The sequence below is a fragment of the Tyto alba genome, unplaced genomic scaffold (genome assembly GCF_018691265.1).
Source record: "Tyto alba isolate M040663 unplaced genomic scaffold, T.alba_DEE_v4.0 Super-Scaffold_13, whole genome shotgun sequence".
Classification (NCBI taxonomy): Eukaryota; Metazoa; Chordata; class Aves; order Strigiformes; family Tytonidae; genus Tyto; species Tyto alba.
The window spans coordinates 35,416,008-35,435,317 of NW_024881275.1; the positions used below are offsets into that span (position 1 = coordinate 35,416,008).

At 41.3% G+C, this 19,310-nt stretch overlaps 1 protein-coding gene across 4 annotated transcripts in view; it reads left to right on the forward strand.

Moving 5' to 3' along the window:
• The window catches only part of NTRK2 (neurotrophic receptor tyrosine kinase 2), a 208,235-nt gene that overhangs the window by 131,626 nt on the left and 57,299 nt on the right, over window positions 1-19,310 (forward strand). Inside the window, exon 14 of one of the 4 annotated variants that reach the window (XM_042787626.1) lies at window positions 17,967-18,038. The exons of 2 other annotated variants lie outside the window; for them this stretch is intronic. In XM_042787626.1, the coding sequence (XP_042643560.1) occupies window positions 17,967-18,022 (56 nt within the window). In that variant the 3' untranslated portion in view covers window positions 18,023-18,038. Of the gene's footprint in view, window positions 1-10,676; window positions 11,235-17,966; window positions 18,039-19,310 lie in introns of those variants that run through there. One more of the 4 variants, XM_042787627.1, reaches the window with a different exon arrangement.

Consider the following 19,310-nt stretch of genomic DNA (forward strand, 5'->3'; position numbering starts at 1 on the left):
ACACTGAGTAGGTCTTATCTCTAGCCTATCAATACTCATAATAAGTGAAGACTATTACTTGCAGATTGCAGGGGAATCACTGTGATTGAAGTACAAAGCCCCTGCAGGGGAAAAAGTATCAAATAACATAAGTCAAGACCCTACAATGAGGTCCAAAATTGTTAAAGTTCTGTTCATGAAAAACTGTGCAGTACCTCTGGCCTGCAACTTGCCTATTAGCTTTTGGGGTCAATTAAATGCTTAAACGGAAAACGTATTGCATGGGTGTATTGTTTGCATTTAGAAAAAAAATGTGGTGTATGTGTATGAATTATCACCTGTTTCTCTAAATTGCAGCTTTTCTCTGTATAACTAATAATCTCTCTAGGGATTTTTTTTTTTTAATTTCTGCATTTGGAAAATCTAAATTCCATTCTCAGATGTCAGCTAGGAACATGAAAGGAGCATCTCAAAGGCATTCAGGTGCTAAATCAACTAATAACTAGTTTCCTGAAAAGCCCCTGAACACCTTGGAAATCTGGTCAGTAGAAATCAGAGTATTGGTTAGCTTACTACTTTGGACAATTGCAGTAAATGATTGCTTCACCTTTAGCTACCTAGATGCCTTTGAAAACTGGTTGCTGGAAACTCTGTTGAAAATCAGTAATTGTACGGGTCACAGGGTGCAGGAAGAGGCTTTTGGTTTCGCAGAGGATCCTTGAGCGGCACTGAGTTGTACCAGGGGGTCGAAGTCAGAGTTAAGGAAACGGGAAATGAAGCTGTCTTCACAGCGGCACTTCTTTCCCCTCTTCCCCTCTGTTCACCTTGGTTTGTTCCTCACAGCACTGGAAAGAAAGAATGGAAAAAGGGGTGGTTGTCTCTATTATGTGGTTATTTATTCCCAAGACTGGACAGGGAGAAGCCAAATCTAACTTCAGACAATCTCCAGTTTATATCATTTTGAGGGAAATGCAGAATTGACAGAATTTTCAACTGCCATTATGAATATTTCCTTGAGCTACAGTTTCAGTTAGAAACTTTCTGAAGTGAAGAGATTACCACACAACTCCTCTCATTTCTGAGTGTTGCTTAGGATTTGTTTAGATTTGGTTTCTTAGGCTGTCTTTCAAGGATGTGCTCTCATTTTTGGTGCCCACAGCTTGGAAGGCCTGTGGCTGCCTTAACAAAAAATAGCTGAAAACAATACCCATCAAGGGGAACATGTCCCACACAAAGTTGGGAAGGACAGAAAAAGGGAGAAACAAAAGAACCTCAGTCTCAGCCTTCAGCAAAGAACGAACAATACATGACTGATTTTTTCCTACTGCTTATGCAGGAGGACATGATTTGTCTTGTCCTTGTTTTATTCTCATCAGAAGAAAAGCAACTGTTTTGCAGTATTTGCAGTCTCCACTCAAGAGGCTGTTGAGACTGGAATAGCAATGGGATTGCCTCCAGATAGAAATGCATTGACCAGCACTGTGTGGGAAAGCTTGAAAAGCTCCTTCTGGGATAGTAAAGCACTAGGTGAAAGCTTACGGGCTTATTCTTCACCTTCTGATTTAGAAGTGGAAGTACCCTGTTGCATAGGGTTGATCTTTCCGGGCCTGTCGTCATTCTCATGTGCTTGTGATGCTTCGGCCTGTGAAGTTCACTTGTGCAACAGGGAGTGCACAAAGGTGCTGTATCATCAGGTGAGAGTAAAATGATTTGTGTTATCATTGTCCAGCAATGCTGTTCCTGTCTATGTTAATGGTAAATTCTCACCTCATTTTGCATACTGTATCTGCTCAGTTCAGGAACAGAAAAATTACTACAGTGGATCTCAGTAGTAACTTTTCTGATACCTAAACATGGCTGTACCTATTAGAAACCATTCATCAAATAAGTATCTAATAAGCCTTAAGGAGTATATTTCTTACAGGTCTTCCAACACACAGAAATTGACTTATGCTCTGTGACATAAAGAATTATGTCCTTTTTAAAATACTAACCCTGTCTAATAAAAAGCAGATATTCCTTGTACAGTATGTAGCAGCTTTCCTGACATTAACAGCAGCCTGTGGCTGACTGCAGCTGTAAACTGTCTTCGACTTCAAGTCACATCAATTCTCTGGCCACCACCAGGGAGGCTGGATCTGTGGGCTGGACCCCTTCAGCTGCCACAGACGGCCCCCGCAGTCTTAAGGTGTGAAGCTCTGCACTCAACTCAGCCTTGTGGGAAGGGTCCTTTCAGTCTTGTGCCTAACCCTGAGAGGAGACATCAGGTGCATGTTTTCAGTGAGGTGTGGTTTCAGACACAGTAAATCACAGTTCTTATCCTGAAGAGCTGATATAGGAGCACAGGCTTACTCCTCAAATTCACATGGTCCTTTTTGGAGGACATATTTCCGTTCTTGTCCTAGCTTTTGCTGCTGGAGAGGAATGCACGAGCCTTTTTATTTCTTTGCAGAGGCAGGGTATCCTTCTAAAAGTTAATCTGAATTCAGCTGTTTGCAACAATCCTTATTTTACTAGAAGGTGACTATTGCCCAACTCTTTGAAGTCTTTTGCATTATGCAGCATGTTTCCTTGCCGGAACTGGTTTCACACATTTATCACAATGCTGTATTGCACTTCAAGGTTACATTTTTTTTTTTCCTTTTTAATGGCAGCATTTTAGAGAAACCTGAAATTGTACTACACTGAGGAATAAACACAGTGCAAAATAAAGTATATCTTTCAGAAATGAGGAAAAATAGAGAAGTTTCAACTTTTCTTTGCAGTGGTAGCTTTCCTCTAGAGGGTCAATTCAGAATTTATTTCCCATTTTAATCTTTAGTATTTCCAGCCTACTGATTTCTGTGTGAGTTTGGTCTCAACATCTGAAACAGGACTGTGGTAAATGGCAACATTAAACAAACTAGTGAGAGATTTATCTTGGACTGGTAAATTTTCTTGACTGCAAGATAGGATGGTTTCAAGATAGAACAAAGGACGCAGGTGTTCATTGATCCTGCAGAAGACAGCTTTGCGATCTCAACTTTTCAGCTTGTGGTTATTGACAGAATACATACACAGAAATATGTAGAACACGTTCTATGGGAAAAGCACAGAAAAGCATCGGGTGTTTTTCTTAATAAAGGAGAGAAGCTGTACAGGGAAATCTTTGAATTTTGTTTTGATCTAGTCTTGGGACAGACTCTGCCTGAGCATGTGGTATTTATTTTTCATCATGTATAAGAGACTGTGCCCACCCACAGTGAGTTCTTGGCCTCATCAGACCAGTTGTCCCATCAAAATGTCCATAAAAGCTTTTAAGAAACATTCTGTTATGCTTTTCCTGACCTTCCTCTATGGGTATGCTGTATACAAGTATATGTGTTAAAATCCACACTATTTGTTAGCTAAACCATCTCAAGAGCTGTCTTCCTGAAACTTAGATTCTTCCATAACTGCAGCCAATAGCTGTTGTCATGGTTTAACCCCAACTGGTAACTAAGAACCATGCAGCCACTCGCTCACTCCCCCACAGTGGGATGGAGAGGAGAACTGGAAGGATAAAAGTGAGGAAACTCATGGGTTGAGATAAAGACCGTTGAATAGGTAAAGCAAAAGATGCGTGCACAAGCAAAGTAAAACAAGGAATTCATTCACCACTTCCCATCAGTAAGCAGGTGCTCAGCCATCTCCAGGAAGGCAGGGCTCCATCATGCATAACGGTTACTTGAGAAGACAAATGCCATCACCCTGAATGTCCCCCCCCCCTTTACCCCTTCTCCCAGTTTTATATGCTGAGCTTGACATCATATGGAAGCCTACAGAGGATGGAAGCAAGGACAGGCAGCCCCGGAGGAATACAGAGAAACTCTCTGAGCAGCCAGGGATCAGGTTAGGAAGGTCAAAGCCCTGATAGAATTAAATCTGGCCAGGGATGTCAAGGGGAACAAGAAAAGCTTCTATAAGTAGATTGGTGATAAAAGGAAGACTAGGGAAAATGTGGGCCCTCTCTGGAAGGAAACAGGACACTTGGTTACCTAGGATATGGAGAAGGCTGAGGTACTCCGTGACTTTTTTGGCTCAGTCTTCACTGGCAAGAGTTCCAGCCACACCACCCAAGTCGCAGAAGGCAATAGTGTGGACTGGGAGAATGAAGAACTACCTGCTGTTGGAGAAGATCAGGTTCCAGACCATTTCAGTAACCTGAAGGTGCACAGGTCTGTGGGACCTGGTGAGATGCATCTGTGGGTCCTGAGGGAACTGGTGGATGAAGTGTCTAGACCACTATCTGTCATATTTGAGAAGTTGTGGCATTCTGGTGAAGTTCCAACTGACTGAAAAAGGGGAAGCAAAACCCCTATTTTTAAAAATGGAAAAAAGGAAGACTTGGAGAACTACAGGCCAGTCAGTCTCGCCTCTGTACCCAGCAAGATCATGGAGTGGATCCTCCAGGAAACTATGCTAGGGCACATGGAAAATAAGGAGGTGATTGATGACAGCCAACATGGCTTCACTAAGAGCAAATCATGCCTGACAAATTTGGTGGCCTTCTACAATGGGGTTACAGCATTGGTAGATAAGGGAAGAGAAACTCACGTCATCTACGTGGTCTTGTGCAAAGCATTTGACACTGTCCCTCACAACATCCCTGTATCTAAATTGGAGAGACGTGGATTTGATGGATGAATCACCCGGTGGATAAGGAACTGGCTGCGTGGTCACACTCAGACAGTTGCAGTCAATGGTTTGATGTCTGAGTGGAGACCAGTGACGAGAGGTGTTCCTCAGTATTGTGACTGGCACTATTTAATCTCTTTGCTGGGGACATGGACAGTGGGATTGAGTGCACCCTCAGCAAGTTTGCCAATGACACCAAGCTGTGTGGTGTGGTTGATGTGCTGGAGAGAAGGGATGCCATCCAGAGGGACCTTGACAGCCTTGAGAAGTGGGCCTGTGCAAACCTCATGAAGTTCAATAAGGCCAAGTGCACATCGGTCGAGTCAATTCCAAGCACAAATACAGGCTGGGCAATGCGTGGATTTGAGAGCAGCCCTGTGGAGGAGGACTTGGGGGTGTTGGTGGATGAAAAACTATGAGCCAGCAATGTGCACTCACAGCCCAGAAAGCCAGCCGTGTCCTGGGCTGCATTAAGAGAAGTGTGGCCAGCAGGTCGAGGGGGGTGATTCTCCCCTTCTACTCAGGTCTTGTGAGACCCAACCTGTGTCCAGCTCTGGGGCCCCCAAGATAAGAAGGACATGGACCTGCTTGAGCAGGTCTAGAGGAGGGCCACAAAGCTGATGATCAGGGGGCTGGAGCACTTCCCCTGTGAGGACAGGCTGAGAGAGTTGGGACTGTTTAGCCTGAAAAGAGGGCTCCAGGGAGACCTTATACTGGCCTTGCAGTACTTAAAGGGGGCCTACAGGAAAGATGGGAAGAGACGCTTTATCAGGGAGTGTAGTGGTAGGACGAGGGGTAACAGTTTTTAACTGAAAGAAGGAAGATTTGTATTAGGAAGAAATTCTTTCCTGTGAGGGTGGTGAGGCACTGGAATAAGTTGCCCAGAGAAGCTGTGGCTGCCCCCTCCCTGGAAGGGTTCAAGGCCAGGTTGGACGGGGCTTTGAGCAACCTGGGCTGGGGGAAGGGGGCCCTGCCCGGGGCAGGGGGCTTGGAACTGGATGATCTTTAAGGTCCCTTCCAACCCAAACCATTCTATGATTCCTTGATTCTGTGATAAGGTATGGAATATCCCTTTGGTCAGTTGGGGTCAGCTGTCCTGGCTGTGTCCCCTCCCAACTCCTTGTGCACCGCCCACCCCCTCGCTGGTGGGGTGGGGTGAGAGGCAGAAAAGGCATTGACTCTGCAAGAACAGGTCAACAGTAACTAAACCATCCCTGTATTATCAACACTGTTTTCAACAGAAATCCAAAACATAGCCCCATACTAGCTGCTATGAAAAAAGTTAGCTCTACCATAGCCAAACCCAGCACAGCAGTGCTGTTAGACATTTGAATGGTTGAGACACTAGTGTCTACCCTATGATAAAGAAATACAGCAGCAGACTACAGAAAAGTTGTGTCAGAATAGTCCCTTCGATTGCTCTCCTCTTACAGAGGGCTGTTTTAGTTATCCCCTTCAGAAAGACAGAGTTCAGAGAAGTGCCAAGTAGAAAGCTGCTCCAGAAACATGTATCTATATGGGAGTTTGTATTTTTAAGAAAGAAGGGAAATTATTTAAATGAAAATACAGTCTAAGGAAAGATAGCAATCCTGGGTTTAAGTCTTTCCTAGATCTCCACTCTCTTATAATAAGAAAATGAAATACTGGTTTGCAAGCTTGGATATAATCCCTCTATGGTCACAAACTGCCCATCAGTCCTTGCTCTCCTTTCTGCTGACAGATCCATAGAAGCCATGTCAGTGCTGAACTGAACTTGGGAATTCTGCATGGCATGTAAACTCTCTGGGTAATCAGGCTAAGAAGGCCAAAGATCAAAGCCTATTTGAACACATTTGAGCCCAAACCAGTGAACACTGTTTTCTTTGCATCTCAGATGCTGTGCTGGAACAAGCACATCTGTTCTGCTGGAACAACCTCATCTGTGACAAACCTCATTGTCTCTGACAAGAGTATATTTGGAATTCGCTTTTGGGTTGTTGCTTTTAAGTAAACTGTGCAAGCTAAGCGTTTCTGCATCCTGATACACTTGAATTATTGAGGTTCTTGGTGTGTCTTGTTACATTGTGCAAACTGTAGGATGACTGTAAATAAAATAGCACTTTTGGGCAGATAGTACTCAGTCTGATCCACTGAAGGTAATGGTTTGATTCATAGGAGACAAAAGTTTATTCTCCCCTGATCTTCAACCCAATGAAAGGTGGTGAAGCAAAGCATAGGAAAAAATAGTGTAAAGACTTATGAAATCCACACTGCATCCATGAATTTTTTAAAAAAATGAAGTATATGAATATATTCATCCCCTTAACGTGGTACTCTCTTAACAGCAAGATTACAAAACAAAGGAAAGGCAATGCAGACTCTTTAACATTTTGCTTGTTACTTTTAACAGTCAGCTGCTCAGTATGGATGTAATTCACTGCCTGTTGTCAGGCTTTGCTACAGGGAATATCTCCCGTGTTGCAAACATGGAACAGATAGTCTTATCTCTGGGTGTTATGCCAGCCAGCATGTTGTTAAGGGTGACAGTGTTCTACACAAGGCATCATAAATATAAACTCTGAGATACAATTACTAATAAAACTCATTAGACGGGAGAAAACTGAAACAACATCACAAAGATGAAGCAGATAAATCATGCTTGGACTACAGGGAAACTGCAGGGAGAATACAAAAGCCCATGACTTGCACGTATCCAAGCAATAATCAGAGAGGGCTCCAGTAAGAAGTAGCACCCTGTGAGACAGTGATGTGTACAAATCTCCCTCCCCCAGACAAAGAGAAGGAAGGAGAGGGTGGGGGAGGAAAGGGAAATAAAAGATAAGAAAGACAAAAGGGTAGGCCTGTTGGTCATTTACTCCAATTAAGCCAATATTTTGCAGCTGTAGTGCTCCAAAGTTCAAGCAATTAAAATCACTACCTAGGCTTTGCCCTCTCTGACTTCAGGGTTTGGATTCAGGGAGCAAAAGGATTTGGGCAATCAGGCTTTGCTTTTGATACATTACCTGACTTGGTAAAAGCAGCAGTGTTTGATTAAGGATCTTTTTAATTGCCTTTCACTAGGCCAGTGTGTTCATTGAGCTTTCCCTCTTGCCTGCATTTCATCCAGACAGCCAGCTAATTGAATATCCAGATTGGGTTGGGAAGGGAGTTTTATCCACACTTCTCAGGAGCCTCAGTGAAGAAAACTGGAGGTTGTCATGGTAGGGCCTTGTATCTGCAGCTTTAACTGATTTGGTTTTATAGTTTGTAAACTGATGTTTATTGCTTCTCTAGATGTTTAGGAAGGAAGTCCTCTTGAATCCCTGATGGCATTTCATTATTGTCATAATTATAAAATGTCTCAGATCTTTGGGGTATATGAAAGGATCAATAGATTACAAGACAGCTGAAAAACAAAGAGCTCTTCTGGGTCACTGTTTATTTCTGTACCCAGCTGTGCCCACCACCTCCAGACTGTAGCTGCTACTTGTGCTGCTGGAGATGTGAGGAGAAAGATTATTAGGGTGCTGGGATAAGGGAAATGTAACAGGAGTTCTTGTGAATATGAAAGGGACTGGATATTGAAGAGATACCATGATTTGTATTGGTTGCTGAAAAGCAGAGGAGCTATTCTGTGAATTTCCTTTATATTAGGAATATTCATAGAACAACATCAATCTTACTGAAGATGAGATGGCCCATCATATTCCAAATGGTGGCTTCTAGCACAAAAATACTGCTGTATGCAAACATCTGCCCTTCCAAAGGATTTGTACGTTGATGAGTATTTGCAGTAGCATAGGAATTCAATTGCAGAATCCTTCTATGATGATTATAATTCTGTTCAGTCTTGGAGAGACTTTCTGAGCAATTGCTTTTAACTCACATCATTCAGATCAGGATGTCAAGTTTGCCAAAAGTCAGTTGTATTCAAATCTTGAGTTTTGGTTCAAACCTCTGTGACTTCATTAGATCTTGCTTACAACTTTGCCATGCTTACAGCCGAGTTTTAACTGCCATTCTCTGCATCCTTTTTACTTGCATGCTATTTTTACTAGGGAAGTTTCTTGGGTATCAAATTTGATAGCCTCTAAATAAGAATGAGAAGAATGATTCGTGGAGCAATATGCTGATGTACAGGCATACTGCATAGGCTTCTGTATGAGACTGGCATCCAGTTCTTCATCTGATGACAGCCTTGAAAGAGTGGTTCTTCCACCGTAATGCAAAGTGAAAAAGGGAAGTCATAGTGCCTTTACCACTTTGTACAACCAGGATAATGCAGCCTTTACTGAATTATACTATCTTCAGTAGAAGTCCCCCTCCAAAGTTCCAGGGTAATAGCTGAGATTTTAAATACACTGAAGTAAAGCTCTTCAAAAATAGAATTTTCCTCCTATGGGAGATTTCAGCATTTCAAAATTACTTTCTGCTTTAAAGCAAAGGGCACTCGTTTCAATTTTGTCTCATTTCAAATTGAAATGTTGAAATGGAAAACTGTGCATCTTCAGTAACATTTAAATAGTTTGATATTTTGAAATTAAAAGTTTATTTGGGCAAATATTTCAAAGTTATGGGTAAGATTTTTTTTTTTCTTTTTTGGTGTCTTGTAGGCGGAGGAAGAAAAGCTTTTTCCACTTTGGAATGTTGAATTTTATTCTTTGTTTTAGAAAGCCAAAAAGGTAACTGAAAGTCAACATTTTCCGGCTGCTGAATTTCGGAGACTTTATTTTACACCATTAACATTTTTCAATGAAATTTTTTGACTGGCTTTATGCTGAAATCAGTGGTGTGATCAAAATTTTGAATGTCTTGACTTGTGTTCAGTTTATATTTGGCACACTTTCTTTCATTCCTACACCTGTTTCCATTAATTTTCTTACTGAATTTATCAGGCAGGGGGGAGGGACTCTAAAAGACTGAAGTGGTTGTATGTAACTGCAAGTGATACCTGACAAGTCGAAACCTTCTTGGATTAAAGGGTGAAACTCCACTGAAGTCAATGGAGCTTAAAATATTGCCACCAACAGAAAATTTGTCCCATGGAGTGCAATTGCATTGTCACATCTTGAATGCTCTTCATTCTCATGATAGATGTTACTAAAGGAGCCTCTTTTCCAGCACTACGAATTTATTATTTTCAAATCCCATTTCCTCAGAGAGGTCAAAAGCTCTTCTCATCACCATAGGGAGCCCATGAGAATTTCGGCATTCTGAAGTACGGCAGGTATCCAACTGCATTAAAATATTTACTTTTTTTTTTTTTTTTTTTTTTTTTTTTTTTTACACCATGCTTTGGTTTTGTCATGAATCAAAAGTGGTGGAATCTAATTATTTTTTGATTGGAAGGGAGAACATTCCACCAGGAAAAATGTCACATTAAAATCTGATTGCTTCCAACTAATCCATAAAAGAAATTCCCTTAGTGAAAAGTCCCTATACGTGATTGCTTTGTATTACTAGTGTGATGCTATAATACCATTTTTGTACCATGTTTCTGGAAAGTTTTTGGTATTATCTATGCAGAAAATAGATTGCAGCTCTCCTCTAAAAGCCAAATGGTTTTTCCTGCTTGGCTGTAGAGTAAATCTGGAGTTTCCCCTCCTTGCCTATGTTGATATTCTTCTTTTAAAGAGGAGAACAATGCAATTATTGGTTATTATTTGTATGCATTACTTCAGAGCCCCAAGATCCAAAGAAGACCTCACTTTGTGAAGCCCTGTGGGACTCCACCCCTGCCTGAAGAGCTTTTGGGCTATGGCCCCACTCCTGTGTCCAGTTGGTTTGCCTGTGAGCAGGTTACAGACCTGGGGCTTCATGCACAGGGTGAAGAATGGGTCAAGGATGCGTCATTGTCCCAAAGATTAAATCCCTTGCCCCAGCTCACGCAGGAAATCAGTGGCTGACCCTGAGGTGGAAGCCAGATCTCCTGCGTGGCCCCCTTGGCCCCTGACCCATCTGTCCTTCCTCTGCAGTGTCATGTTGGCCTCCAGCGCAGAAACTTCTATCCGAGGAATTTTCCATTGAGTTCTGCTGCTGATGAGTTTCTTTCTCACCAATAGGTGGAAACTGACAGCCCGGTTTCTCAGGTGACACAAGGAACGGTTCTGCCATCCCAAATGAGGCAGGAAAAACATCACGCAGAACAAGGAATTTTCCATAAGAAACTGTACCATAGCAACTGAAAAAGACGTTGAAGCACATTACACTTTCTCAGCTTGTTGCAACCTGTGCTTTGATGCAACAGGACATCAGAAAAGCGAAGACTTGGGTTTTTTTGGTTTTTGTTTTTTGTTTTTTTTTTTTCACTTATTTCTTTGGCCAGGAGAGTGATTGCTTTAACTGGTGCTGCTTGATCATAATGAATTTATTGCAAAATTGTGTAACCTTTCCACATCCGTCTCTAAAGTCTGTGCCAGAGCCTGTGTTCTGGCATGTATTGTCATGCTATAGCTGGGGAGGGTGAGGGATCTACATCTGAAAACTTCCTTAAGAGATCACAAGATTTTGAAATTGTAGGATAACTAACCAAATGGGGTGCAGAAATATTTCCGACAGTCTGACAGCTGTGCAATATGTGGCTTCAAAATAAAGTTGAGTCATTAAGAAGTAGTGATAAATAAGCTAGCAATAGTTTGTCTTTTTTTCTAAGCATACCCCAAATATGATTGTCTCATGTACAGAAAAAAACATCACTCTGAAGAAACAAGTGGCTGTGACATTGCTTTGGATATAGACAAATTCTTGCTGTACTAGGGATAGCATTTAATAAAAATGTTGTATAAAATCTTTAAGGGAAGTCATCGCAGGGCACATGTTTAGCTTGTTCCTGAGGACTGTAAAAGGATGTGCAGGATGAAGAAATCTAAATTAACAGGACCTAAAGTGCTTAAGTGAGAAAACAGGAGAAAATCTGATTAGTGCTACTAATCAGCAGAGGTCTGGAGATTCCCTTTCTTTTGAACTGGAGCAGTTTAGTCATCTTTCTTTTTTTCCAGAGTTCATACTGCACCCTGACTATATTTAATCTTTCCCTTGTGTCCTTTCTCAAGCCCATCAGCAACTCAATCTCATGCTTCTCGGTGGAGACAATAAACTCCAGAAACTGGTGTGGATGATCCTGCTCTCCTATGTATCTGCAGATATGAATTACTGGGTGGAAAGCTGCAGCATATAGCACATTTGCTATGTATGTACTGTCTTTTCATTTAAACTCACAACCTGTCAAATTTCTGAGGTATTTCTGAGGCAAGATGTACCTATTTTCTGCGAGACTGCTTGTTTCAGGTTCCCCTCAATGTCAATGACAAGCCTGTCACTGAGTTGGGCAAGTTGGATCAGACTCCTGCAGAGCTGGGCTTGAACTAAAAATGCTTGTGCTGAAGCAGGAGTCATCACAGCTGTCCTTAACTAGAGCTTTCATCAAGGTCCGTACATGAAAGCACAGTACTTCTTGGTCTAGTAGCAGGGATAATGCAGGTTCTCAAACTGCTTGGTCCTAGCTACTGTAGCTAGCTTTCAACTTGGTTAATTATGGGCAAAAATACCCTTTAAAACAGTCTTGAGAAGAGATTTTTCCCAACATTGTTGTTTGGATGCATGGCTAGAACAGCCCTCGTTAGGATGCAATTTACCATTTTCCCCAGTTTCCACAACAACTGGCATTTCTGGTGCCTGCTTGGCACAATACAAAGGAAAATTATTCCAGTAGCTCCTGTTCAGAAATCTTTATTTGTTTACATTTATGAAGGTGTGGAAAGGGAGCTACAGCAAGTAGTTTTGAAGTGCTGGTTGTGGTATATTAATCCCTGAGGGCCTGTTTATTTTTATGCAGGATGGTACATAAAAGACTGTAAACTAACGACTTGCAGACTGGAATAAACAAAGAATTAGGGCACTTAGCTAAGCAGCAGACCTCACATTTTCTTTTGTTCATGGCAAGTCTTTTTTTTTTTTCTTGTCTTAAATTAGGGGATGTTGTGGGTTTCTTAATAGCAGTTTTTCTTTGTGACTGTTAATCTAGAAGGACTCTACTGAGTTTCCTAGTTTACATTTTGTGAGTGAGAGCAGGATTAGTTTCATGGCATGCAAGGTAACACTGAAGGCAATGCAAGAGAAACAGTGTTGTTGTAAAATCTTTTTTCTGAATGCATTTTTTTCTTTCCAGTTGTTTTTCTTTCTGAGTATATTATAATGCACTTAAATTTAAGGAGGCCAGAATCTGTAAAAATAAAAGTACTCGTTGCAGCCAAATCCATATCTGAAGAGTTTCCACTTGAGATTTTGAAATTAAGAAAGTGGTGGCAGTGAGCAGTTTGGTCCATTTTTTCAAAATATACCAAATAAGAAATTTGATAATAAAAACCTTGCACTTTATAGCTTTGTAAGACTGTCCAAATAGAAAGTAATTAATATTTAAGAAACCCCCAAAGTTATGAAACATCCAGGTAAGCATTTCTGGCCTTGTTTTCGAGGTGGGGGAAACAAAAATAGAGGGATTAATTCAGCAGAAGCCTCATGAGTTTTTTGCCAAAGCACTGATGACAAATACTTTTTAATTTCTGTGTGTGTGTGTGTGTGTGTGTGTCTAGGTTTCAGAAGCAAATGATACTGCTTCTCTGTAGTTTCTCTGTAGAGAAAAATGCAAATCGGTAAAGGTTATTTTTGCAGCTAGAGCCTGTTATATATTCTTGGAACACGTGGCTGAATTACCCTTCTATCAAAGAAAATGTTACAAGGGAAGAATAAATATGATAAAGGCAATTGTGAAAGCAGCACACTAGCCTATGAGTTAGTTGAGCGTTGTATGTGGGAAAACACTGGGAAAACTACCCAATAAATCTTGAAATTGGTTTATAAATAGTTATGTTAGCTTCTGACCTTTCCTCTTCTCCTTAAAATTCTGACCAGAAGGGCAGGCTAGAAACACAGAGTCCTGGAAATTGCTTGAGGAACATTTTGTGGATGTCAGACTACCAAAAAGCGAAGTAGCCCTCCAGCTCTGAGACAGGCTTCAGATCAGTCCCCCCTAAAAGCAGGTCTGTACTTGCCCTCCTGCTGGTGGTGGTCTTGCAGGAGGCAGCAGTTAATCAACACTGCTTGTAAAGTGGTCTGTTAATGTACACTGGTGACATCTTGTCTGTAGGGCTAACAATAACGCTTTGTGTACCTCAGTGTTTTAGTGAAGTGCAGATGGCGTGCATATCAATGGACAACACCCGTTTCCTTAGCTGCAAGTGCCAGGTCTGAGCAACTTGAGACAAAAATCCAGCTGTTTCACTAGTAACAATAAAAGTGATGGTAATTTTTAATATTTCCTTTACTGATAAGCATGTGGAGTATTCTGCCATTACAGTTCAACAAATGTAGCAGCCATTTGTGTTGATTACTGCTGCTCAAAATGCTTTCCAAGTACATGAGTATGTAGGCAGCTGGTATTTATTGCTCTGGGAGAGAACTTGAACTTCAGAAGGAGGGGAGAAAAAACCCTACATTTTGCCTATCTTTGTTCTGTACAGACTACGGTTGCTGTAAATATCATCGTGTACAGTAGTTGGAACAAAACAGTTCTGTTTTTTAAAAGCAACCGTCACATAGACTCTAGATGAGAAGATGACTTCTCTGGTCCATGCATTTTTGCTTTCTTGCAGAGACTGCCAGAATTAAATTTGCATTCATTTCAGTCTACAACAAATATTACAGAAGATTCAACTGTGACTACTTTCCAAATATAAGGAGCACAGGGGAGAAAGGTGACTGTGATTTGTGGTGACATCTACTAAGCTTTTACAGAGTATCATACATGTGTACTAGCTATCACCATAAAATTAATTGGTACTAATTGGTCAGAGCTGCCAACTCAGTCTGCTTCTGAGTGTAACACTCTTCTTTAGGTCATGTTCATTATATTGACATCGTATGTCAGATCCTGAATAAAGTTCGTTCATATATTTCTGCTGTTCTTCTTCTTGTTTGCCCTGCTGTATGTGTGTGCTGCCATCAGTGAGAGTTCACATCTTGTCAAAGACTGGGTCTGTGTGCTTTGGGAAATACACGTCTCGGGTATCTGCCCAGTGGCCACTTCTCCAGCAACAGCGGGGCTGTGGGAGGGCATCCTTCGATTGAATCACGCCTGGTGTTTTCTTCTTTCTTGGAAACTGACTGGAACAAAACGTTCAAAGTTCGCTCTTCCACTCTTTCATCTTTTTATTTTCTTTTTTTTTTTTTCCCTCTTTCTGTATTCCACTTCCATGCCTCAAAAGGCTGTAACTGGGTTCATTATTGTGTGATAAATCAGCAGTAAACTTGTATGCATTTTGCTTCATTTGGGCAGCTCCTGTTCCTTAGTGACAGCTGCTTGGCTCAGCACGCTGTAATTATCAACTCAAAACCAAGATGCTTCTAGGTGCTGAAAGCATACTGGCAGAGACTGAACTTGTCCTCAACCTCGTCATGGGCCACAGCTTTAAAAGATACCATTTACTGGTAGTTTGGCTGTGTTGTCGCTGTTGGTACTGGGGCTCTGACAGTTCATTATCACAGTGGAGCCTGTGGGAAGCTGTTGTTACCCTAAAGGAGTACAGGTTTTTGTTTTTCATTAGCTGCTGACATATCGTATAGTTAATTTTTGATTAATGTATCTGTGTTCATTCTCTTTCTCTAAAATAAAGTTTTACTGATACGTGGGAGGGGATTTATACGCGTTAGTGAAAATTTACAAAGCCCTTATTTAAACAGATGTCTGAAGGGAACTTTGCTGAGAAACAGACCTGTTAGTTTGTTGTCTGTAATGGAACTGAGGCACTCTCTGCTCCTACTTTAAGCCTACCTCCATTTGGCTTACTGGCTGGACAGACGGGCCACATGCTGACTGAGCGACTGGTGCCTAACTGTCCGCAGCCATGGGGGGCACACAGAGCATGGCGTTGCCTCTGATCCACTCAAGGGCAAGTATCCCTGGGCTGTATGTTGTGAAGACTGGTTGCAAGAGGATGTACGTAGCTGAGACTTTTGCTCCCTCACCAAAACTGGTTTTGGCAAAGGAGGAGGACTCCTTATTGGTATGAAATGGAGAGAAACATAATTTCAGCTGACAGATAACACAGTCCAGAACTCAAGTGCCTGGAAGAAGATTTCTCATATTCTCTGCTAGATCTGTTAGCTAGATATGTTCATTTTCATGCTACATGAAAATAACATGCAGATCCAAGAGGGGAGAAAATACACGACACTTTTTTGCAAGAGAAATGATCTGGGAAAGTCCTGTTGTTCCCAATATCAAGTCACGGCTTTTCTTTTCTCACTGTATCCATGGGGCAGGTTGGGTTTTCTATCAGGACAATTAGAATAGGCACCTATCCTTCTGGTATTAAAAAATGCTTTGAAGTGTTCTTGAATCCTGCTGGGCTATAGTTTAGTGTAATTTATAGAGCAGTTCCAAGTAGGAGCACCACTGTTTGCTTAAGCAAAGCTCAATGCCAGGGGCATGACACAGTCTCATTCTCATCCTTCCCTAGGATTTGGGGAGGTTGTCAGACCCTGGAGAATGATGAGAAGTCACCCAGGCTGTAGAAATCTTATGACCTTTACAGACAGAATAATTTGTGTTGTGTAAACATACACTTTACAGTCTTAGTCCTTTGGAGGATGCAGGACAGAAGAACCAGGTCAGCAGAGGGGGTGATGTGTGGTCTACAATAAGCAGATCTTTTTAAGCTTGAAAAACAAAGCATGTACAATGTTCATATGGAAACAGAGGTAGAATTTTTTCCAGTGCATGTGCGACAAGACAAAAGCCATCTTTTCTTTGCAGTTGTTGAGGATCTGATCCTGAAAAACCCTCAGCAGGTTCAGTCTTGCAAACCTTTTATGACTTCATTTGAATGACCTATAAGTGAGAACTTGCATGGCTTTTGTTTGAAGCTAGCACAATGTAATAATCTTTTGCCTGCTTTGTGGCTGCAGTAGAAGTATCTGGCACAGCCCAGAAGTAAAGACAAATTTTCTGGGTGTACCTGGCATGCATATGCTGCCAGTTACAACTGCCTGTGTTACCCATAAGCACTGGGATTCTGAAACTGTAACAGGGGCCAAGGGGGAAATGCCCTATGGGAACATAAGCCTCTGTAGATGGCATGCCCTAGCAAAGAGGTGTGCCAGCCTGTCAGTGAAACAAAAGCAGAGCAACAAATGCCTGACCATGGAAGGATGCAGAAATGCTGAAGGACAGCACGTCTGTAGAAGCGAATAGCCACTTTTCCAGGTCTGTTCACCTTTTAGGGTGGTTTTACTCATCTTTCCAGTTGCGTGGAGCTTTGGAACAGTATAATGGTTAATGCTAGCCCCTTCTGCCTCCTCAGAAGACAGAGGGCAAACTGAGGTTCTTTCCTTTTCAGTGTATAGTCAGACTCAAGACTTGTTTTCTCTCCTTCCTGCTGTTTTTGTGCCTCAGTGAATAATACAGAGACCTGATCAAAGGGCAAGGAACGTTTCTTCCTGTGTTTGCAGTGCCCAATGTCTTTATGTGTCTTTTGTGGGTCCTCCTCAGAGATAACAAAACCTGTAAGCTTTCTCTGTGTTTAAAGGCCACTCACAACAAAACTTAGGAAAGGGAACAGTACACACAGAATTATAAGAGTAAATACGTAGCAGGAGGAAGCAGGTAGAGACTGGACCTTCCTCTAGGGGACAAGTTTACCTCAGCTGGCCCAAAGAAAGCAAAAATGCGTAAGATTCAGCATTCCTCATGGAAAGCCACACATGGTTTGTGTCCACATGGAGAGTGTGCTGCAGCCTGATAGAACTGTAAAAGGTGCTCTGAAGCAGGGCAAAAATTAGTAGGAAAAGGGTAAATAATATGATAAAAATTGATATATAAAAGTCTAGGTTCTGTCATGCTCCTATGATGTTTTTTCTATTGTTCCCTTTTCTTTTCATGCACATACAGTTAGCTGCAACAGGGCAGACCTACCCATCTAACGTGGCAGATCAGAGGCTATGCTGTCTTTTAGTAAAATAGTTTAGCAAAAGGTAAAGACTAAGTATGTGCTTAACTTCTATATAAGGGGATAGAATTTGGGACTGTGAGCTAAGCACGTCGTTTATTCCTTCACAGGCTTGAAAGCTCCATTTGCTTTTCATGTTTTCTTTTGAAAGGCCACCAGTAGAACCCTTCAATCCTCCCTTACATCGAGTTACAAAATCATTTCATTTTCCTTTTAAAATGAGAAGAGAAAAAAGCAAAGAAGAGAAACCTACGTCAAAAATAGGGCAATCTCCTTTGAATTTCACCTTTATACCCACTTAGGCCAGGCTTGAATATGTCTCAGTCTTTAAATGTATGTTTCTTTCAGGTCCTGCTTCTCAGACTGTCATCCTGGGATGCTTTTCAGGCTATGCCTGTTTCTGAAAACAGATAGAAAAGAAGTAATACTTTGAAGACAGTATGTTTATTAGCCTTTCTCCCCTGCAAGTATCTATTATATGAGATATGCTATGTGGTACTTCCCCATGCTTTTCTGAGTGCTTCTCTTTCTGCATCATAGAAGATCCTTCAAGATCTACTGTCATGCTGAGGGAAAGGATTTCCTGTTCTGATCTAAGAGAAGGGGAGTGGTGGTGAGATCATTGTCTCCAGTTAACTTAAACATGGAAGATGGACCAGATTTGCCACAATAAAATAATACTACCAGAGGTTTTATACAGCAACTCACACACAATAGCTTTTAAGTTTTACTATCACTAATCTTTTGGAAGAAGGGCACTGAGATTGTCATTTACAAATTAAGTGTATACACATCTGCAAAGGCAACATATGGTCAAAATTCTAGCACAGTTTTCTGGGTAAAGCTGATTTACCATACTATGGTGGAAAGCTTTTAGTAGGCTGGAAGCAGCATAGAAAGAGAAACGAAGAGCAATCTGCTATTTATTCTGAACATAGAGCACCAAATTTAGCTTTCAGTTATTCTGTTATATCCCAATTATTTTATCATGTAGCAGATCAAATCCATATTTAATACATATTTATAATTTAAATAAAAAACAGTTTCAAGTTGCTAAGGCTCGAAGGCCTTGTGTACCTTAGTTTTTATATGCAAAGGAAAATTCATGCCTGGAAAAACTGTCAACTTCATTATTCTTGTTTTTCTGAAGGGTGAATTTAGCTTATAAGGTTCATGCAATTAAAACAATGATATCATTGGTATTATAATTTATTACTAAGTAGTTTGATTACAAGGATCTAATCAGGTATAGCAATATGCTTATCTGTAGCCAAACTGAGAGGATCTTGGCCAACTAAAACAAATCAATTACCATAACAGAAGACTAAGATAAAGTACCTTTACCAGAAGTCAAATATTATCCCCAAAAGACAGTGAACACTTGAGTTTCAGCCAGAGAAGAGCCATACTGGCCACAACAAAATGAGTTTACAGTGGGAAAGACCTGTGGTGCCCCTGCTGCTGGGGACAAGTGGGGGAAGACTGGGCACCCCCCCAGGAGCTGCAGTGCTATGTCACAAAGGGAAGCCTAATCCTCAGCCAAGACAATAGAAATTCTGGGGTTTAAACTATAGATCCTGTGTGGATTTAAGTTGTAAATGAAGCAACTGAGAGGTTAAGCTGCAGCAATCACAGATTTATTTGATTTATCATCAGATGTAGCTCTCAACAGCTAGGAAATCCCTGGGAATT